General features: G+C 38.3%; 2 protein-coding genes across 2 annotated transcripts; both read left to right on the top strand.

The window, feature by feature from the left end:
• Positions 1 to 3,409: 3,409 nt before the first annotated feature.
• On the top strand, positions 3,410 to 12,996 carry LOC111811518. Its single transcript, XM_023698410.1, has 12 exons — positions 3,410 to 3,724; positions 4,619 to 4,717; positions 4,814 to 4,871; positions 9,414 to 9,494; positions 9,594 to 9,665; positions 9,756 to 9,994; positions 10,100 to 10,171; positions 10,909 to 11,025; positions 11,126 to 11,207; positions 12,373 to 12,419; positions 12,511 to 12,592; positions 12,709 to 12,996. Exons 1-12 carry the CDS (start codon positions 3,516 to 3,518, stop codon positions 12,790 to 12,792), a joined length of 1,242 nt encoding a protein of 413 aa, XP_023554178.1. The 5' UTR covers positions 3,410 to 3,515; the 3' UTR covers positions 12,793 to 12,996.
• A 7,599-nt stretch (positions 12,997 to 20,595) lies between these two features.
• LOC111811528 (membrane steroid-binding protein 2-like) lies at positions 20,596 to 23,402 on the top strand. Its single transcript, XM_023698420.1, has 2 exons — positions 20,596 to 20,955; positions 22,770 to 23,402. Exons 1-2 carry the CDS (start codon positions 20,651 to 20,653, stop codon positions 23,125 to 23,127), a joined length of 663 nt encoding a protein of 220 aa, XP_023554188.1. The 5' UTR covers positions 20,596 to 20,650; the 3' UTR covers positions 23,128 to 23,402.
• Positions 23,403 to 23,851: the final 449 nt, after the last annotated feature.

The raw sequence follows: 23,851 nt of genomic DNA, 5'->3' as shown, positions 1-23,851 counted from the left end.
ATTTTAAAGTAACATGATTCTCGAGCCAAATGTTTGATTTGGACCCTTAACTCACTTCCGAGTGATTTTCTTTCACAATTCAATAGTTCATACTTAACTTGAGGCTTATATTGAATTTAAAGCGACTCCTACAAGTATTTCTTAATAAAAGTCCAAGTTAACTACTTACCTCTTTTTGGTATTGGGGATCTTGTTTCTCGAGCTTCTGATACTAGATCTTCTCTGAATTTTCTTTGGCAACTTCCTTAAGGAGTCTAGTTACTAGAACCATTGATGATGAGAACTAGCCAAAAAGTAGTNAAAAAAAAAAAAAAAAAAAAAAAAAAAAAAACTAGGGAGAGACGACTTTTTGGGCTAACGTGACCGGTTGAGTTGAATCGGCCACATCATCTTCTTCCTCCCACAGGAGAAGAAGATGCATGCGCCCTATCGTCTCAGCCTGAGAACGGCTTTTCTTCACTCTCTTTAGGGTGTTTCACCTCTTGATTCCTTCCTGAAACATAAAGATAGAGTGCCAAAGAAGAGTTAGAACTTGATATATTACCTTTTCGTGGGCTATAGCTTAAGTTATTGCCTTTCAAAGTTGATTGAAAACTTAATTTTTAATCGGTGCAAACCTAGAGGAATATGTTATTTGGAAGCATTTTCTTCACAATGATTTTTCGTTATACTTCTCTAAAACTCGAGGAAAGAACTTGGAAGAGAGACTCTGCGTGGATGTAGTCAATTTCCTAGATTTCCACTTCAGTTTGCAACTCAACCCTGAACGCAAAGTTTGATCCTTCAAGACAGCTTGTTTATGAGCGAATTAGCCTTAGACCTCTTCATCAAATAAGCTTAATTTAGTCCCCTAAGGCTAATAGAAACCTTAATTTTGAATAACATGGGTCCTAAACAAGAATTTGAGTTTTACCTCAAAACTTACTTGATATTGAATTTCTCCAATTAGGCACGTTCTTGGAGTTAATGCTTTTCGTGGTCTTCTATGGAAATATCTTTAGGGGTGCAGAAACCAACTGGGATGGATCTCACACAATGAATTTGCCTATAGCCTCAAATTGAGTTTCTCAAGTTTTTTTCGAGCTCCTTCAATACAGAATTGGGAAAACAGGTTTGGGACTTTTTTGGCGCTTTCTTTCTTTTATCAAACTTGTGGGTAACCTTATTTAAAAGGTGTGGGATAAAGTTTGGAGGGAAATGGAAGACTTTCGTTCATGAATTTGGACTGAACTCGAGAACTCAATACCCAGAAATGAAAAGATTATAACTCTCAATTGAAGGCTCGATATTGCTTGCTTCTTGCTCCAAACAATTGCCCATCGTTCATAATTTATAGAGGGAGGATCCATCGCCTTTGAAACGTCTTGAGTCTCCATAATTTTATATTTGATCCTTATGGGTTTTCTACCATAAAAACTTACTCCTATTAGGGCCTTGCCGCCTACATTTCAAATTTTAATAGTTGAATGAGATGATTTGTGAATGTTCTAGATCATATTCAATTTTGAAGGAGATGCAACGGCTAGATTTCGAGATACGATGGATTATTTCGAGATGCAACGTTCCTCTATTATTTTCATTCAAAACCTCGTAAAACTCATTAGAACGGTACTTTACCCTTTTTGAAGGATTTATGGTCCTCGGATATTACAATGTCAAGCTAATTCTACTTAAATTCTTGTTAATTTTGTAAAAATATTCCAAAATCCCTATTCAAATAGCTTAAATTAGTCCCTTTAAACCATAAACCTCAAAATCGGATTCATAATGAAAATTGAGGAACACATATAAATTTACAATTAAAAAAAAAGTGTTAATCGTTGATTGTTGATTAACCTATTGACGGGAACTAAGTCAATTGCACGAGTTAAATCATATTCATGTTGGAGCCAAACTGCATGCATGATTGAGCCAAGTTGCAGTGTTTGTTAGACTACACTTATACTAAGATTGTGCTCGAGGCTTAGACTATGAGCTGTGATGAATGTTGGACCAGACTCAAGTTGGTATTTGGTTGTCTGATTAATGGACTATATGTTGGCTTAGAGGTTCGGATAGACATCCAGTCTTTTATCTTACACCTTCACTAGTTGATAGATCATACACTTAAATGCAAATTTTGCTACATATCTCTTCATACCTCGCTATCAAAAGTACTTGAAGTTTGAATACATCTTGGTGTTACTGGGATATATCAAAATTTGCAGTTGTGAGTCTCTACCCATACTTCTCTATTTGCTGTTAAGGAGAAACCTTTGCCTTGTTCTATCTTAAACAGATGTCAAACGAACGACAACTTGCAACTTGCTTGGTGATCAATGTTGAGGTATTGGGCGACTACCTACTTAGTGCATCTACAACTATATTCGCCTTTTATGGTTGGTACTGCATTTTCACATCATAATCTTTTACTAGTTCAAGTCATCTACCTTGTGGCATATTGAGGTGCAATGAAGAGTTACTTTAGACTTTTGTAATTTATGAAGATCTAGGTCTTCAAATCATATAGGTAACGCCTCCAGTTTTTTAAAGTGAATACTATCGCTACCAACTCTAAATCATTCGTAGAGTAGTACACTCATAATCCTTCAATTTCATTAAAATGCACACAAGTCACTTCTTTGAAACATCGCTATACATCACAAATTCTCCTGCTTCTGTTGGCACTGTGAAAACTAAGGCTATAACCAATCTTCACTATAGACCAATGCACTCTTCTTCTTAGCCAGTTGATTAAGAGTCAACTATCTTAGAGAATTTTTTAACAAGACGTAGGTAACTGAAAATGCGAACAACCCAATCAACTCAACCAACCCAATGTATTCGAATTCAATTTTAAAATTTAAATGCTAGTTACTTTTTTTAATAGTTTTCTTTTATTTCGTCTTCTAACTTATTTTTTTTTTGTTTAAATATTTAAAAATAATGTTAAAAAATAAATTTATAATAAGTGAAATAACAACAAATTGGTAAGTTATAATGTTATAATAGAAAGTAAATATCTACATATTTGTCTTAAATAAAAAAAATCAGATATGATATATATAGTAAATTATAATTCTCCTAAAATTAGATTGGGTTAGAGTAGGACAATTCAAATTTATTATTAATTTTAAAAAGTACATTTTTATTTACAATATAATTATATATCGTATATTTATTTAATTTTTTTATTTAACTATTCTCTAATGAATCTAATTTCTTTTAAAAATTATTTGAAAATTAAAATTTTAATATATAGTAAATCTTAATTAAATATTTGAAAATAAATAAATAAATAAATATTTTATAAAATAAATTTTTACTTTTATTAAATATATATATAAAAAAAAATGTCTTAATATCCCACTCGACTTGCTTATTAAACTAAACCAACTTATTAGTTATTACCACATGGTAACCTAAACGGAAGAACGAGGGGAAAAGAAATTATATAAAAATGCCTTATCCAGTTGGGCGGTTATGGTTTGCGCCATCTTCGTCGACGGTAGGCGAGCAAGAAGAACCCCGAAGAAATGCTCCTCAAACAATTCCATTACTTCCTCTCTTCCTCCACCAAACTTCCCTTCTTCAAATCCCCAACCGATGCTAATTTGATCTCACCCTTCCGTTCTCCAAATCCCGCAAGACGATCCTTAACAGTGAGCGCGAGTCTCATCACTAACTCAGACTCCTTCGAGGTCGGACGCCTCATTGGAAGCTATGGCTTCATGAATGTCACCAGGTATCTTTCTTTTCCAATCTATGTCACTCCTGTTTTTTCGATTAGGAACTTTCATTGTGTTTTGTGACCTCCGTGCTGCCGTTTGTGGCTATGAATGAAATTTTAGCGACTAAATTCACTATTGTTGTAAACAAATGCTTAATTTTCTTTCCTTGCTGTTAATCTTAGTTCCTCTTCTTCGATGTGTATGGAGAAAGGATTTTGAGTTTGAGTTTTTCATGGTTGTTGAGCCCTATGGATGAGAAAATGTTTGTTAAGAATGATGTTTTGATACCATGTTAAGAATGAAAAGCTCTGATAACATGTTAAGAATTAAGAATGATGCTTTGATACCATGTTAAGAATGAGAAGCTCTGATACCATGTTAAGAATGAGAAGCTCTGATACCATGTTAAGAATGAGAAGCTCTGATACCATGTTAAGAATGAGAAGCAATGATAACATGTTAAGAATGAGAAGCTCTGATACCATGTTAAGAATGAGAAGCTCTGATACCATGTTAAGAATGAGAAGCTCTGATACCATGTTAAGAATGAGAAGCTCTGGTACCATGTTAAAAATGAGAAGCACTGATAACATGTTAAAAATGAGAAGCACTGATAACATGTTAAGAATGAGAAGTGTAAGTGGGATCGAAAGTCCAAGAAATATAGGTGGGAATTTCAATCTCACTTCTGTTTCTCGGACTTTCGATCCCACCTATATTTCTTGGACTTTTGATCCCACCTATATTTCTTGGACTTTCGATCCCACTTATATTTCTCATTCTTAACATGTTATCAGAGCTTCTCGATCCTCCCCTCTTTTCAATTCAATATGTTGCATTTAAATTTGGTGGTTAAGTTTGGAATTTATTTGAATTTCACATTACGTGATATTTCCCAACCCCGACAGCTACTCAGGGTTTCAATTAGGGGAAGGCGTTGAATATTCTTCTGGAGATTTAGGGCAATTGAGAGTTCAAGATGTTGGAGAAGGAAGTGTAAAGATCAGGTGCTCTTTTGATGCGTATCTGTGTTCTAGGGATTGAATACAAATTTTCTTAATCCATCTCCATTACTGATACTATCTATGGCAGTTCTTTTGCAGGCTTTATGAAGGAAGAGTTTCTCAGGGTTCTCGTAAAGGAACTTCTCTTATTTTTAAGGTGATACTCTTGTGCACCTTCGTTGCTTTGATTCTTCTGGTTTATTATGGGTATCTGTCTTCATTATGGTTTGAAATATTGGTTTAATACCTTTCCTAAAATCTATATCACCCTAACTTTAATCCTGAACCTCTCAAGGAGATTAATAAGAGGTGCCTCGATTTCGATTGGTAACTAATGGGGTATAGTTGCAAATTGACTTTCTAATGAACTACACCATTGGGATGAATTGAGTCTGGCTTTCTCTACCCCGTTCAGCCAAGCTCTAGGCTTCTTTCGTTTTGAAGAAGAAATTCTTCCGTTTCGACTACAAGAAAGGTACTTCAATGATTGAGCATTTGGATGACTTTTAGAAAATTATCACTGATTTTTTCAATCTCGATGTTATAATTGATGACGAAGCAACGTTATAATTGATGACGAAGACAAGACGTTGCTGCTATTGAATTTTTTGCTAGATTCATATTGATTTTAAGGATGAACTAAGAGGTTTATGAATCAAATAGATAAGAGATGAACCAAATAAATGTGATGCATGAGAGATGCATGAACCTATCATTCATGACAACTTTCAACAATGTTCACCTTGTCAAAAGATCTCCAAACAGATAACCGGTTTGGCTGCCATCAAGTTAACATGCTACTTCTTCCCTCCAACATTGATCAGATCCAAGCAATACCAAAACTTTTCACGAGCAATCACCTTTGTGAACATATCTGCAGAATTATCAGCAATTCTAATTTTCAATAAATGAGTGTCCTCTTCATTAACAATTTCTCGAACGAAATGAAATCAAACATCAATATGCTTGGTACGAGCTTGATGGACTTGGTTCTTCGACAAACAAATAGCACTTTGGCTATCACAAGACATAACACATCTATACGTGTTTTTGAGAAATATCCAAGTCATTAACTAAACCATGCGTCCAAATAGCTTCTCTAAAAGCTACAGTGACGGTTATAGGAGCTATTTGGATGCATGGTTTGGTTAATGACTTGAGTATTTCTAAAACATACGTAGATGTGTTGTGTTTTGTGATAGCCAGAGTGCTATTTGTTTGTCGAAAATCCAAGTTGATCATGCTCGTACCAAGCATATTGATGTCCGATTTTATTTTGTTCAAGAGATTGTTAATGAAAGGGACAATCGTTTATTGAAAATGGGAACTACTAATAATCCTGTGGATATGTTCACAGCGGTGATTGCTCGTGAAAGATTTTGGCATTGCTTAGATCTAATCAATGTTGGACAGAAGAAGTAGCATGTTGACTTAGTGACAGACAAACCGTTTATCTGCTTGGGGATCTTCTAACTTGGTTAAGATTGTCTTAAGTTGTCATGAAGGATAGGTTCATGCATCTCCTATGCATGTATTGACATTTATTTAGTACATAACTCTCATTTATTTGGTTCATAACTCTTTTTGGTTCATCTTCAAAATTAATATCATAGACTCCTTGCATTAAGGTAATTATAAAAACTTATAGGACTCTAGCAAAGAATTCAATAGCATCAACGTCTTGTCTTCATCATCAATTATAACATCAAGATTGAGCAAATCAGTGATAATTTTGTTAAAATCATCCAACTGCTCAACCATTGAGCTACCTTTCTGTAGTCAAAACAAAAGAGTTTCTTCTCACATGGAGATTATTTTCCTCTCTTCTGCATGTATAAGGTCTCAAGCTTATCCCATATTCTTTCGCCATGATCACCTTCATAAATGGATTTTTCTGATCCTTGCCAAGGTAGGACCAAATAATTCCACAAGGTTGTTGATTTACTTTCCTCTATTCTGCGTCTATCATGTCTTCAAGCATCACTTCAAGAGAAACACCAAGGTCTTGCATGGCCAACAAATCCCTAATTTCGCCGGGCCAAACACCAAAATTATTGGTTCCATCAAATTTTTCTACTTCAAGATTATAGCTCAAAATTCTCGATCCACGCCGTGATTTAGTACCAAATGACTTTGCCATTTGTAACAAGTTACTCCACCAAAAGAATAATTAGAATGAAATTAAAAAAACACTATTCCTGACAACTTACAACAATCTCCACTTTGTTAGAAGATTCCCAAGAAGATAACCGATTTTGGCATTGCTTGGATCTGATCAATGTTTTGGACGAAAGAAGTAGCATGTTGACCTGGTGGCAACCAAACCGGTTATCTTCTGACAAGGTGGAGAGTGTTGTAAGTTGTTATGAAGAATAGGTTCATGCATCTCCTATGCATGCATTGACATTATTTGGTTCATAACTATCATTTATTTGGTTCATAATTCTTTTGGTTCATCTTTCATTTTTATTCATATATGACATTAATGCTTCTATGCCTATATAGAGTTGTTTTTCTCTGCCTATATAAAGAGTTGTTTAGGATGGTTGAGAGATATAGAGTTTGGTGGAGATTGTTGTAAGTTGTCATGAAGAATAGGTTCATGCATCTCCTATGCATGCATTGACATTATTTGGTTCATAACTATTATTTATTTGGTTCATAATTTTTTTGGTTCATCTTCCATTTTTATTCATGTATGACATTAATGCTTCTATGCCTACCTAAAGAGTTATTTTTCTATGCTTATATAAAGAGTTGTTTAGGATGGTTGAGAGATATAGAGTTTGAGTGTAATTTTTTGTATTTGTTGAGTGACATTTGGGAGGAACTTTGTTGAGAGACTTTGTAGTGTGAGATATACACTTTGTAAACACTTTGATTATTGAGATTGGTTGCTACCCATGGATGTAGGGGATTTCTTTTCTCATAACCACGTAAATCTTTGTGTCTCTTTGTTTAATTGTTGTTTGTGGCTGTGTGAGTGCGATCGATCTTGCTTTCGCTTCCGTTACAACAATTGCTCATGCCCGAGATTTGGAGTGCTGCACCCTAGATTGTGAGAGTCCAGTAGCTGAAAGCATCATTAGTTTACGNGGGGGGGGGGGGGGGTACGTGGAATCCCATGTGAATCAATAAGGACCACCTTGTAAGGCTAAATACTCCTGGGTGACCGATAGTGAAGTAGTACTGTGACGGAAGGGTGAAAAGAACCCCCCTTGAGGAGTGAAATAGAACATGAAATTGTAACCTTCTAAGTAGTGAGAGGAGAACAGGACTTTGACCGTGTGCCTATTGAAGAAAGAGCCGGCGACTCATAGGCAGTGGCTTGGTTAAGGGAACTATAAGAGCCATAGCGAAAACGAGTCTTTATGGGGCCACTGTCAATGCTTATGGACCCAAACTAGGTGATCTATCCATGACCAAGATGAAACTTGGTTTAAGCTAAGTGGAGGTCTGAACCGACTGATGTTGAAGCTTGGGTGAAGCTAAGTGGAGGTTCGAACCGGCTGATGTTGAAGAATTAGCCGATGAGTTGTAGTTAGGGGTGAAATGCCACTCAAATCCAGAGCTAGTTGGTTCTCCCCAAAATGCATTGAGGCGTAATAGTTGACTGGACATCTAGGGGTAAAGCACTCCTTCGGTGCCGACCGCGAGATTGGGTACCAAATTGAGGCAAACTCTAAATACTAGATATGATCTCAAAATGACAGGGGTCAAGGTCGACTAGTGAGATGATAGGGGATAAGCATTATCGTCGAGAGGGAACAACTTGGATCACCAGCTAAAGCCCCTAAATGACCACTCAGTGACAAAGGAGGTAGGGGTGCATAGCCAACCAAGAGGTTTGCCTAGAAGTAGTCTCCCTTGAAAGAGTGCGTAATAGCTCATTGATCAGCGCTCTTGCACTGAAGATAAACAGGGCTAAGCGATTTGCCGAAGCCGTGGGATATAAAAACGCATCAGTAGGAGAGCATTCCACCTTAGAGGGAAGCACTGCACTAGCAGTGATGGACGAAGCAGAAGCGAGAACGTCGACTGGAGTAATGCAAGCCATAATAGTAAAGTTTGTATGCAAATGATCCCATCATGAACTTCTCATCATTGTCCATATGAAATATACTGATAATTTAAATTATTTTGGTATTCCAATCAAACTCATTTAACAATTGAAATAATTAAATTCAATAGAAAGAGAGAGTGATTGGAAACAAAATGAAAAAGACAGATTTTGATAATTGCAAAGTTTTGTCCAAATGATGTCACTCTATTTGTTCGTAGGTTGTATATGATACAATGGAAGGAAAAGTTAATACACTAATGAGACAATATCATTATTTGAGATTTACTATTATTTGGTCTTTGTAATATATATGTGTGTATACGTATATAAATATAGATATAATACCCATTAACATAATTAGTTCTTCATGAAAAGATTTGTGCAAAATAAACACTATACGACTTTAAAGACCATTTCTTATGTCCTTTGCTGATAAACTATTTTTATGGCAATGTTCTTTAGACCATTGATGCGCTATCCGTGATATCTATTTGCGATCTTTTTTATACGTCTAGTAGACCATTTCTACATGTTAGAGATACCATTTCTACGCTTATTACTATAAAATATTCCTACATTACCAATGATAAATGTCCGTTTTGAATACTGTAATTCTTAACTATTTTCAACATGAAGGTGTATCCAGGAAAGCGGGCTGGTGGTCTTGAAGCTGATATGATGGCTGCAAATGAGCTAAATGCTCATGTATTTCTCCAAGTAACAGATTCTTTCCGTTTCTTCCATAATCTTTTTCTACATATTACTGCTGATGATGATTAAACTATGCTGGAAATTGTTCATATGAACATTCTGCAGAGCAGTTCCACGGATATCTGCTCGAATCTTGCCCTACTTGTTGGTGGGTTTGAAACGAACACTGGGGAGCAGGTTATCCACAATATTCAGTATCTAAATGTTTTCTGGACTTGGTATGTTTTTGCCTTATGATACGAAAAAGTGCTTGTTCTGCTTTCTTAGTGGCTAGCGTTCCGTGACGATGGCAAATATAGCGCTGCAGACTATGGGAAAATTATGAGTGAAAGGATGTCCAAAAGAGTAGAACAAGTGTCATGGAATCCTTATGAACAAGAACTATTGATTAAGCGTAGGAGGAACTTTGTGATCAGGATGTTTCAGGGCATAATGAGAGGTCTTGTGTATATGCACGACCGGAACAGATTACACCAAAGTCTTGGACCATCTTCTGTAGTACTCAAGTATGGGTCTTGGAAGTACCATAGATTACTTGCTAGCTTTTAAAGATTTCTAATTTTTCTCCACTCTATCTGATGTGATAAAGATATGTTTACATTTGATCACAGTACAATTGTTGAGAAAGATGCTGCTTACTTAGTCCCACGACTTCGAGATCTCGCTTTTTCTGTGGATGTGAGGTAATTCTGATCTCTTCATGATTGAGTTTTTTTTCTGCATTATCAACTTTTTTTTCTCCACTATAAATACTGATTAGATGTATGCTCGATTCACAACAAAAAAAGAGAATGGAAAAGCATAAGTGCTTAAGGTTCTTCAGTTCAAAGGATCTCTCCCCTCAAGTTGTTCTTTCTGCTTAATCTATTTGTTGGTTATTTCAATCGTGGGTCATATCCAACAACCTCCGGCAGTTAGGCTAAAAGAAGTTTGACACAGGAAGTTAGAAGGCTAAGGATTTATCTTTCATGGTTGTTTCTTGTTTCTAATTAATGGAAGAAACTCATTCGAATTGCATACCAGGATATAATTCTTGCTGAAAGTATGAAAATATTGCTTGCAATCCATGGAAGCCAAGTATCTTCCAGTCACCCCGTTAATATAAGATACTTCAGTGTGTTAGGAATCACGATTCTCCACAATAGTATGATATTGTCCACTTTGAGGATAAGCTCTCATGGCTTTGCTTTGGGCTTCCCAAAAGGCCTCGTTACCAATGGAGATGTATTCCATACTTATAAACCCATGATCATTCCCTAAATTAGCAAACGTGGGACTCCTTCCCAACAATCCTCAACACAGTGTTCATCGTTTTCAACATTTAAGGATCATAAATTACATTGTTTTCACCACCGTAGTTAATTATAAATTTTTGACATCCAATATAGCTTGAAAGATTCTGTAATCATTTGATTTCCAGATATCCGTTTCCAGAAGACAGCCTCGGACAGCTCGCCGAGGGGCTATGGAGACGAGCAACAGCTGCTGGTGCCTACACTCCAATGGATAAAAGAGCGTTTGGAATAGCAGATGACATGTATTATTCACATATATACATTGATATTCACACTTCACTGCATAGATTGTGTTCAAAGCTTCTATCTCATGTGTACCATTTTTCCTTCTTTCTTATGCAGATATGGAGCAGGTCTCCTCTTTGCATATTTGGCTTTCGTGCCGTTTTGTGAAGCTGGAGTTGTTGATACCCTCTCCTTGCAAGTAATTCTTTTTACTAAACTTTTTTTTTCATTGTTTCCTTCGATCTTCTGTCTTACTCTGCTTGAATCAAGTAACGTGTTAGGACATCCCATTAATAAGCCGATCTGAATCGATTCGTCAAAATTTTCTATTATTGATCGATTTGTGCGTATATCCAAAAAGATTTTGTATCGAATCCAGTATATACTTCGCCTTTCTTATGTTGAAACTTTGGCTCGTAAACACAAAAGCCCTTTGACAAGTGAAGCTCTATTTGTAATCTTTAGTTTTGGTTTCTCTGTCATCGTTCTTTCTTGGTTAGATTATCTATTGATTTCCCATTATTATTCTTTTCCTCTTTGAGGAAAAAAAATGTAATGGCCCAGATCCACCGTGATATTCCTTTCGGGCTTCCCCTCAAGGCTTTGAAATGCGTCTGCTAGGGGAAGGTTTCCATACTCTTATAAATGGTGGTTTGTTCTCCTCCCCAACCAATGTGGGACATCACAATCCACCCCCTTTGGGGCCCAGCGTCCTCTCTGGCACTCTTTTCTTCCTCCAATCGATGTGGGACTGCTTCCAAATCCACTCCCTTTGGGGCCTAGTGTCCTTATTGACACACCGCTTGTTCTCCTCCCCAACCAATGTGGGACATCACAATCCACCCCCCTTCGGGGCCCAGCGTCCTCGCTGACACTCTTTCCTTCCTCCAATCGATGTGGGACCGCTTCCAAATCCACCCCCCTTTGGGGCCTAGCGTCCTTATTGACACACCGCTTGTTCTCCTCCCCAACTAATGTGGGACATCACAATCCACCCTTCGGGGCCCGGCGTCCTCGCTAGCACTCTTTCCTTCCTCCAATCGATGTGGGACCGCCTCCAAATCCACCCCCTTTGGGGCCTAATGTTCTTACTGGCACACCGCCTCGTGTCTACCCTCCTTCGAGGAACAGCGAGAAGGCTGGCACATCGTCCGGCGTCTGGCTCTGATACCATTTGTAACGGCCCAGATCCACCGCTAGCAGATATTGTCCTCTTTGGGCTTTTCCTTTCGGGCTTCCCCCTCAAGGCTTTAAAACACGTCTGCTAGGGGAAGGTTTTCACACTTTTATAAATGGTGGTTTGTTCTCCTCCCCAACCAACGTGGGACTGCACTAATCCTTCTTGTTTTTCTGGAAACTTATAGAGGCTATTGGAGAGCACATTCAGACTTGATCTTGAAGCCACGAGAGAGTAAGACTTCCAAATATTTTTACAATTCTGCTCCAGGTCTTTTAACTCGTCTTTGAACTAATTTGTATGTATAAATGCTTTGTCTTGGAAGATATTGTTTAGCAGATGATCGGTTTGTTGAAGCGGTCAAGTTTCTCGATCTCGATGATCGTGCTGGTTGGAAGTTACTTCAGGTTATTTGTCTTTCTACATCTAGATGTTCTATTTCAATCTTTAAACTTAAGTTAAATGCTTGGTTCTAAACCTTTCTTATTCTTCAACGAACTAACAAAATGAAAAACTGTTTTAGGCAATGTTGAATCCAGACTTTCGACAACGGCCACTCGCCGAGGCAGTACTCGACCATCGGTTCTTGATGACGACAATGATTTGATTCGGTTATGTACCATATTTGGGTAAAGGTCTGCCAGTTTTTGTTTTGCAAGGATAATAAAAAATAAGGTAGAACAATAAATGGTACACGTATTGGGTGACTTATCCTACTAATATTATATAACTCATTTGCTCTCTTCAGACTGGCGGCTAACGGATCTATTGAAAATGCTTGTTTTAGAATGAATACAGGAACTTTGCACTACTTCAGAGTTATTCTATTGAAGAACCTTCTCTTGGTCTCTGTGATTCGCAACATAAACACGACAAAACAATTGTGTCATAGTTGTGGGGCTTCCCTCGCCCTTCCTTGGACTTGGCCCGAGACTCACTAGATAACCCATGACAAACTAACTAGCTTCAACATAACTTCGCCTAGGCTAGGGGGAGCATGCCCCAAACTTGACCACTTTGACCTCGCTCATGGTGCAACCCTTGGGGTGAGGCTTGAAAGTCAACTATAGTAGTTACTCATCATGGCACCAACCCCTGCAGTTGCGATGTTTGAAAGCTTGTAACATAGCCCCGTGTTGGCACTACACTTCTACCAACTCTTCAACTGGCCACCTTCATGTGGTAATCGCTACCTTGACACTTCTCTGATACTGGTCTTGATCCTCTTGTGAAACCACCCACCTTAGGAATGAGGTGGTGGTTCAAGGAATACACGTGTGCTCGCACTTTAGAGCACATTCACGAGGTGAGTAACCCATTCTCTCGGGCCTTCTCTCACTCCCACTTGGTTACCTCTCTGTAGATAGGATATGCGTTGTGCTCAACTTGGCACTTAGCTGATACTTGTCTTGTCTGACCCTTGGCTTCTCTGCTTGCAACCATTGATACTATTCCTCTAATATGAATGGTTATTTGGAAGACACATGACATGGTGTGTCTTCGGTATCTATCTGCCCATATCAGAACTCCAAACCCTTGGCAAATGAACTCGTTTTTTTTTTTTTTTTTTTTTTTAAAAAAAAGAACGAAATTTTCAAACCTCACCGAAAATTGCGAGATTTGCACCAATAACCAACCTCAACTTCCCTTTAAAATCCTGATCTCACGCCCCTCATTCACACATCCAAGTCCACATTTGCCTTCTCAAGCCCCAACTACACGCAGAGAAAGAAAAAGAAATAGAGAAACAGAAAGTCAGAGAGTAAACAAAGAAAGAAACCTTGGAGCCGAAACTCAACATTGTAGTATACGTAACAGACTTCCGTCGTCACCGTGAGCGTGTAATCAAATCAAAGCAAAATTCGTTGAAGGCGAAGGGATATTGAAGGTTCATCATCGGCACTAGTCGGGTAAAGGAGACGAACTGTCGGATTTTAGATTGTATCGCTCTTGAGCCTCTATTACGGGTGAACCACACTGCTACAACGCCCACGACCTAGAAGTGCATGACCCAATACAGTCCAGCCTGCAACGTACCAGCCTAGTGTGCCTCGACCGGACACATACAACCTGCGCTTAACTCGAATAATGCACTGCCTCATTCCTGCGTCGGCTCAACTTGGCAACGCAATAAGCTCGGCTTGACGACACAATTGACTCAGATTGATAGCTCAAATGGCTCGACTTAGGCGACTCGGTGGCTCGACTATTGTTAAGGAATGAAATTTGATTAATTAAAGAGTTCAATTAATTAATTTTATATTACTGGCATTGGTTTATAATTTATTGATCATAAGATTCCTTTACTAGCTCATAGCGTTAAAATGATATGATTACGTTGTTTGCATGTTTAAGCATGTGAATGATACTTTGTTTCATATTGAGAAAATTATGTATTTAAACGTCTTATTGTTTTATTGTTTTATTGCACTTAGTAGTCAAGTTGAATTTCTTTAAGTTTAACTCGTGAACATAGAACTTATGCTAAGACTAGACCTAGCCAATTAGGCTCTTTTCAGGATGAAGTACAACGAGAACTATTAACCCAACATGACACCCTAATGTACAGAACCTAGCCTATCCATGCCTTAATCTATGCCTTAAGTTACCAAAAGACTACTTTGAGCTCACGATCCTCACGTCGATTATTGGAATATTTTCATCTTGATTGACAAGATTCCTCTTAAAGAATGGTGGAATGCCTCATCTCAATTGGTGGTGACACACGTTTGATTTTACTGCTTTGGTTGGATGTTGCACGATTTCGTACCGATCATGTGTCCTAAATTGATCTAGATAGAAAAATGTCTCAGATTATATATTATATCTGGAAATGGAGTGGACTTCTATATAGAATTCAGTAAACCCACATTGAGAGGGTGGGAGATTAAATGGATACATAGAAGTGAGACCTTAGCTTACCGTTGAGAACTTACAAGTATGAATGACAAAGAACTCAAATTAAAAGTCATGATATCTTAGACATAGGGATATGATTATAAGCCTAAGAGAATTTTCTTAATTAAGAGACATTTAGCTTTTTAGAATTCAAAATGCTTTACGTTAAATTTAGCCGAAGTTTTAAAAGTGTTCTTATTGATAACGAAAAAATAGCACAGTTGCTGGAAAACACGAGAATTTCGGTGGATGCTGTTAGATAAACCTGTGGTCTTTTAGATAAATCGTCGATTGTTGCCATGACTGTCGACTGTTAGATAAACCGGCGTAGAGCTCAGTCACATCCAATGGAGTGGCGTGATTTCAGCTAGTCACTTCGGAGGGGCGTGATTTCAGTTGGTCACTTCGGTCATTCTTAAAGTGTTGTTGTGTCTTTATTTACTGCTATAAAAATGAGAAAAACTGCACGGTTTTAAGCGGCACAAACAAAAGGAAAAACTCAGACTCCATTCATCGATCTTCTGTTTGTCGTTCTCATTCTCACCGATCGCAGAGGCTCCGACTAAGAGACAATAAGTGGTATTAGAGCTTTGTTTCAAGGTAGAAGAAGATGCACCAAAACACGAAGATGTACACGTCGTGGGGTTCATCTCGAATAGGTTCACGCACTCCTCCACGCCGCAGCCGAGTGCTGGCGTCTCCATCACTGCTACCAAGAGGCCAACGCCGCTAAGACGAACGTCGAGTCGTCGTCGAGCAGGTGATCAATGAGACAACCGCCTCTGTATAGTACGCAATATTGACAAGGTCCAACTACTAACAAGTGGGCTTTGTTGATGAGCATCAATGTGCAGGCGCAAGGGCTGTGGCATGCTGTCGAGCTGGAGGAAGGAGAAGCAATTGAGTACCGAGAGGATCAATTGGCGTTCACCGCCATATTGCAGGTTGTGCCTCTAGAGATGCTGGCGTCTCTCTTTACCAAGCGTAGCGTGCAATCAGCCTTGGAGGGGATCGAATCCCATAGGGTTAGTGTGCGGCGAGTACGGGAGTCCAACGTCGAACAGCTGCGGAAGGAGTTCTCGGAGATCCGCTTCAAGGACGGCGAATCCGTCAATGATTATTCCATGCGGATCATGGGGCTCGCCAACAGCATCACCACTCTTGGTGGGAGCATCAGCTAGACGGAGATTGTGAAGAAGATACTGCAGGTCGTCCCAAATCACCTTGAGCAAGTCGCAATTTCGATCGAGACATTGTTGACATGGACGACCTAACTGTGGAAGAGGTGACCGAAAGATTGCGCAACATCGAGCAGAAGAAGAAGAATGCCGCTAGAGTTGTCGATAAGTAGGATCGTCTTCTCCTTATTGAGGAGGAGTGGCTTGCACGCCTGAAGCTTCGCGAAAACTCCAGCCAGAACGGCGGGTTCTCCGGCAGAAAAGGCGGGAAGAAGCAGTGTAAACATCGCAGGGGTGCGCGTGGGAAAGAAAGAGAGCAGAAGGAGTCGGCTGATGGCAGGCCAATCTAGTGCCAATCTAGTGCTCGAATTGCAGGAAGAAAGGCTACGTGGGCAAGGATTGCTAGAGCAAGCCCAGGAATAAGGAGAAGGCACATGTGGCCCAATCCGAGGAGGAAGAACCAACACTTTTCATGGTGACTACACCGTTGTTATCTGTCTTCCCAAATTCCAATTCCAAATCCACAGAAGCAATCGATGGCGACGCTGCTCCGGTGAGCGTCGTCGATGAGGGTTCGATATATCCTGAGGAAGAGCTTCAGCGAAGTTGATTCAGCTGAAGGAGGAGCGAGTGTTCGCTTAGATCAGCGAAAGAGGCGAGCAGCACGAGCACCGGTGATGGGTCCGCGACACGGGGACAACAAATCATATGATCGGGGCAAGGTCTGCGTTCTCCGAGCTCGACTCAGAGATTCACGGGACGGTGAAGTTTGGCGACGGCTCCATCGTCAAGATCGAAGGGCGAGATACCATTTTGTTCATCGGTAAGGGTGGCGAGCACCGCAAGCTGAATGACGTTTACTTTATCCCGAGGTTCAAGGCTAACCTTGTGAGCCTGGGTCAACTCAATGAGGCCGGCTGCTACATCTACATCAAGCGGGGGCTGCTCAAGATCTGCAACAATCGACGACAGCTCCTCATGCAAGTTCGGCGCACGACGAACCGCCTCTACATCCTGAAATTGAAGATAAAACAGCCTGTCAGCCTCTCGGCCAGGACCGAAAAAGCAACTTGGAGCTTTCCTGCTTTACAGAAACTACACAAGGAGGAGATGGTGTACGGTTTGCCAGCAATCATAGGCATGAACAGGTTGTACGATGGGTGTCTCATCGGCAAGCAGAAGCGCACCTCTTTTCCGTCTCAGGCATCCTATCTCAGGCATCACTCAGCTCGGTAAAGGAGGAATTGCCAATTTTCCACCGATTCAACCATCCCGAAGTTGAAATTGACTTTGATTAAGGTAATTAAGACTAGTATAACATTCAATTTCTCGATTTAAGTTAAATTGAGTTATCAAATTTGAGTTACTAACGAAATGGGATGGACACTCTAATAGGAAATGACAACCGGCGATACTTGGAGCATGTTCGAGGAAGGGAAAGCGAACGTACTCGAATTCATGGAAACGCCGACTAAGACCAACCAAGTAAGTGGTCTTACTATCAGTTTGGTTATAACTGTACGTTGTATGATGACACGTGCACGTGGCTTCACACGTGTCATATACTCGTATGTTTGAACGATTATGTAATGATATGTGTACGATATGATATGTGAACATTATGCTATATGTGACGAATTGATATATTTATCTTATGATATGTTAAGATATGACGTGCTTGATGATATACTCGAGAAATGATATGTGAACGCTATGATATATGATATAGTATGATATGTGCATAATATGTTAGGTAAGTTAGAAGATATGATGAGTTATGAGATGACTTATGTTTGACATGAATGATATATAATACGATTGACATGCAAATGACGAATTGACATGAGATACAACCCCGATATACGCATGAAATATATGATAAAATGATATGATATAAAGAAAAACGTTAGAGGGGTTGTTATACATGATAATAAATGGAAAAATGTTGGGACCTCATACATCATTGTGTGTTCATGCATCGGGGGATACCCCTATTCCTTTTACGATGGTACGAACACGTATATTACGAAGCAAGGAAACAATCATTATGTTTACCATAATGCTACTACGATGGTCGATATTTCTAATGAGTGTCCAGCATCAACAACTAACAGAGAATGCTTACCAGACATGAAAGGGGCTCAGGAGGTGTACAAACCAACTGGTGGGTCCATACTCGCACGTGCGTAGAATAGTAAATACACATCCAATTACCCGTTTATGATATCTGTTGTAGGAAAATAGACTAATATGATAGGTCCCACTCACAATGGTATGTGCTTCAATTTAACCCTAATAGGGTCCCACTCATGATTGTATGTGCTTGCATCTAACTCCAATAGCATAGTCACTTGCTGATTATTTCTCAAAGAAATAACTCATGCCTTGTGCTATTCTTATTTTTTTCAGGTAAAGGTCATTACCCTATACGGTTGACGATGACGTCACCAAGAGACCGTGACACATGCATAAGATAGTTTGCAATTTAAATTTAGTAGACTATAGGTTTGTATAGGTTAGTTTGCATTTCCATTTAGTAGCGTGTACGTTAGTATAAGACATTTTTGCTTTGTCATTTTCCATTTTTATTATATTATTTTAAGATCTTTTAGAAAACATGTAAGATCAATGTTATGTTTTTATGATAAAGTTTCGAATGAAGTATTTCCGCATAAATTATATTGGAAAAATTATAATATTATTCATTAATANAACTTAACACAATCTGAAAATGGAGAGTTTTGATGAGTTAGATTGTGAACTCTATTCAAATTGATTAGATCACCTACAAAATATTTCTCGAAGTCGAAGTAATTTTTATATATTTTTTTTGGTCGAAGTTTTTTTTATTTTTTATTTAATAAAGGAAAAAACTCAAAATCATACTTAAAAAACTAGAAGACAGTTTTTTTTAAAAAAAATAATAATAACAAAATCATTATTCAACGGAGGATTAGCACGAAAAGTCTAAATTATATTTAAAAAAAAAATGAAATTTGTGGATATATATATCATATATATATATATATATATATATATGTATATATATGTATAGTGAGCGGTCGATATAAAGGGTTGAATAAAAAAATGATTATTGTTGGCATGTTACACGTGGGTCACGTGTTTCACGCCTATTCTAGAAAGAGGTAATACTATAAATAGAAAATGTGGTTCCATGCAAACAACTGCTCCATATAAATAGAAAATGAATTTTCTTTATGTTTTATGCATTAACTTTATACAAATACTTCACGTATATAACTTTCGTGTACTCGCTAGCTATTATGTTTATCTACGTAGTTCTACGCCCTCTCTTAAGACAAGTTTTATTGCACAAGATAGAGTATTTGGTCACCTTGAACGTGCTACACTATATGGCCTAGGATTGGCTCGATAGTATCTGTATTACTACCATTTGGTAGGGCATTGGTAGCACTAAGGATGTACTAGAGAGGAGATGGGAGGTGGAGACTCTAGTGACAACGACATATTACTATCTGTCTGATGAGCTACCTTAGTCATCCTAGGATGTCGTGGAGTTCTACTAGGTTATTAGGGGTGTCTTGGCGGTTTAAATCTCATCTAGTATTTTTTAAGACACTCGAAGTTAGTTCATCGAGGCTAATCCAATCTTTAGGTAGACTTAGATCTAGACCTTAGATCGCCGCTCACGATTCTTAAATGCACGGTTTTACTGGAAACATATTGATCTAGATCAATGTGTAAACCGTCCTAGCTATAGCATCCTAATCTTTACTTGGTTCACTCATGCATGTTTATTAGGGAGATATTACTATCAATCCCCTAGAGCATAGAACGCATTCTAATCATCACCTTAGTCATCTCTAGCTATTGAGGAGGTCTACTGAGTTCCTAGGGTGGTTTAACGTGGTTGTTCGACTCCAGGAGACTTTGTTTTGACTCCTCGAGTCTTTCCTAGTCTAGGAGTATTAGAGTCTAGACCTACTGACTGTAGCTCACAGGTCTATGGTACTGAAATTGTCCTACCCTAAGTCATTGTCTAGCTAACTTAACAAAATTTTAGGAAAAATCAATATTTTTTTTTTATGCGAAATAGTATATAATTAAGTTGATCGAGGGGGGAAAAGAAATTATTATAGACTTTAAGGATGAAAGGGTAAAACTTTTAAATGTAAGGACTAAATGAACAAATTATCCAAAGTTCCGGGGCATGAACATAATTTCTAAAAATATTTTTTTGGTTTCAAGTAGGACGATGACCCAAATGTGCGGCGCAGATGTTAAATGTTGTCCACGAACAACGGTGACCCTTGATTAAAAACCTTTAGGTTGGTAACAAAAAGCTGCTGCCCTTTTCCTCTCTCATTCTCCTCGGTTTCTCTCTCTCTCTCTCTCTCCCCCTCTGCCATGGCTCTGCAAGTCTGGGAGACGTTGAAGGAGGCGATCGTGGCCTACACAGGCCTCTCTCCGTCGACCTTCTTCACAGTCTTGGCTCTTGGATTGGCCTTTTACTATCTCATTTCCAGTTTCTTCGGTCCCTCCGACTACGGAACGCATACTAGGGACTTAGGGGAGCAGCTCCAGCCTCTCCCTCCGCCTGTCCAAGTCGGTGAGGTTTCTGAGGATGAGTTGAAGCAATACGATGGCTCCGATCCTGAGAAGCCTCTGCTCATGGCTATCAAGGGCCAGATCTACGATGTTTCTCAGAGCAGGTCGGTTGAGAATTTTCTTTTATTGAAAAATTTCCCCTCTGTTTTAGCTATTTAGTGATTGGATGATCGTGATGTGTTTTGGTTCAGTTTCAATTAGTTCTTGTGTCAACGTCTTTGTTCAATTTTGTGATGGTAGGTGGAATGTTAGCCGGTTTTAGGTTTACAAAAGCTTTTTATATTTTATTTCAGTTTTTTGAAGTAATTGATTTCGTGCTTCGTTTTGCCTTCTACAGCTCTCCTTTTCGTTCAAAGAGCTTACTGATTCCCGCAAAATGAAACTTGATATGATCCTACTGTANTTGTTTTTTTTTTTTTTTTTTTTGGCTATTTCTAATTCGTCCTCTCTTCCTGTTTCTTTTGTCAAGAATCATTCATTGTCCACTATACATCCCCTATCTTTTATGGTGTTCTATGTTTGTCATAATATTTGCTAGGACAACCAAAGAAGAACTTATTGATTTTTTGAGTTCTGGACTTCAATTCAAACTTCGAATCTTTTTCGTGTTGGACCAGGAAACCTCTCAAAATAGATTGGACCAGAAATTAATCTTCTTGTTTTTGTGCATCTGACTTTTAATTTTGATGTTTATTGTTCCTTCTTATAGCTGTAATTTGCTACATATCTGGTTTTGAAAATATGTAATTGGGACTGTCGTTTTTTGCTTTCAAGTTACGGCCATGGTATTTCCAGCATATAGAATTCTTATAGCATGTGGAGTTCACAAATGCCAGAGTTTGATGTTCCACGAGTTATTGTGAAAACTTGGGGCTGAAGAAGGTTCTGTTAAATGTAAAATCACTTTTAAACGAGCTAATGATTTCAAATCACTTTTTACAAACTTATGATTTGAAAGAGAATAAGTATAAGAGAAAACAATGTAGAAAGTAGTTCTCATTATGCGCTAACAATTAGAAAATTGCTTTTCCAAAGACTTTATAAGAACAGGTCCTTTGTTTCGTGGTTAGGGTATACTTTTGAACCGTTCTTTGCATGATGTGTTTGTTAGAAATGGCCCACGATCTAAATATCTCAAAACAAAGAAAGGGAGCAAAAAGAGGAGAGAGCTTTTGGTACAAGGAACCTTAAGCACTTAACTTTTCAATTTTCTTTGTTGTTATGAAAAAAACATACATCTCGGGAGTACTTATAGTGTACTTACAGTGGAGAAAGCACTGATTTGCTTCCTAAACTTTCTCTTCGCACTAACAATCTTCCTAGATAAATCATAAAACTTGGTCCACAATTTGGCGGATTCATTTTGATTAAGCTTCCTTCCTATTAATTTGGAAGTTCTTCTCAGATACAAGGAAATTATTCAAGGAAATCATTCAGTTCCAAAGTCAAAGATCCTAATTCTCGAACGAGCAATTGAAAAGATTCTGGAGTATCCTCAGGTTTAGTTATTGTTCCTCCAATGATCGTAGTAACAAGTAACTACTACCAATTCTCCTATATTGGTCCATAAGTTAGTAACTTATTCTACTAAATCCACTAACAATTCTCTTAAAGTTACTCCATAAGTTAGTGACTTATTCTACTAAGTCAAGTATATAAGCGCATAGTGGTATTTACTACACTAAGGTTGTAGAAACGAAGATCTGTTATGTTTAATGACTTATTCTACTTAGTCAAGTTTACAAACTCATAGTGTTATTTACTACACTAAAGTTGTAGACACGAAGATCTGTTTATGTCTCCTGTTTCTTTCCCGTGTCTTGTTCTCTTGTGTGTGCGTACTCGTAAAGGAAAACTAAAATTGAAGAAAATATACGCCTACATATATTGCTTCAATTTTGACCCTCTTTGGTTGCAGGATGTTCTATGGACCTGGAGGGCCGTATGCCCTTTTTGCTGGAAAGGATGCCAGCAGAGCTCTTGCAAAAATGTCGTTTGAAGAGAAAGATCTGACAGGGGATATCTCTGGTCTTGGGCCATTTGAACTGGAAGCCTTACAGGACTGGGAATACAAATTCATGAGTAAATATGTTAAAGTTGGGACAATCAAGAAGCCAGTTGCTGATGGTGATGCTACGCCGGCTGCTGGTGAGCCTGCAGAATCAAGCACAGCAGAAGTTAGCAGCAGCAGCAAGCCTGCTGAAGACAGTCCCTCGGAATCTCATGCTGATAGAGCCGCCGAGGAAACCCCTGCTGCTGCAAAAAACGTTGAATAATATTTTTGTGAGTGGAGAACGATGTGTACGTGTGGTCATGTTTCAGTAATCTTGTTTTATAGATAAGTGAAGTGTAGGTGTGTAGGAAGGTATTACAGGTGGAGTTAAGACTTAGAGTTTATGTTACTCTTGTTCAACAAACATCTGACAATAAGATAAGTCTTTGAATTTGGAAATAGGACTCAGGTCTCTCTTTCCCCAATTTGTTTGACCTGATTGGATTGAAACTGAAAGTATGAACTCATGAATATAAATAAATAGGGGATTAGCAATTCCATTGGGTTTGAGGCCTCCATTAATATGTATATAGCTTTTAGTTTGATAGGGGGATTCGAAGTTTTGATCTCGTATCAAAGAAATATCATATTTTGAAAATGTCATTTGTACCGACTTTGTAGGTGAGGTTACACATGCTAAGTACTCACTAAAATTGTTAGGGAAGTTACATTAATGTTATTTCAATGGAAACTTTTATTTAAAAAAAAAAAAAAAAAGTTGGTAATCAATTAAATCATGTTGATGTTTTTAAATGCTAAATGATACAATGTTGTTGATGTACAATGTTGCTGTGGTGATGAGCTGATATGCTAAGCTGTGTGATGAGCTGTGCACAAAAGGATTATGTGATGAGCTGTGCACAAAAGGATTACATGCCATATTTGAAGATAGATATTCTATTTATGCTAAGTTATGGTGATGAGCTATACACAAAAGATTACGTACC

The sequence above is a fragment of the Cucurbita pepo genome, chromosome LG15, assembly GCF_002806865.2.
Source record: "Cucurbita pepo subsp. pepo cultivar mu-cu-16 chromosome LG15, ASM280686v2, whole genome shotgun sequence".
Taxonomy (NCBI): domain Eukaryota; kingdom Viridiplantae; phylum Streptophyta; class Magnoliopsida; order Cucurbitales; family Cucurbitaceae; genus Cucurbita; species Cucurbita pepo.
This window is presented reverse-complemented; position numbering and strand designations above follow the sequence as displayed.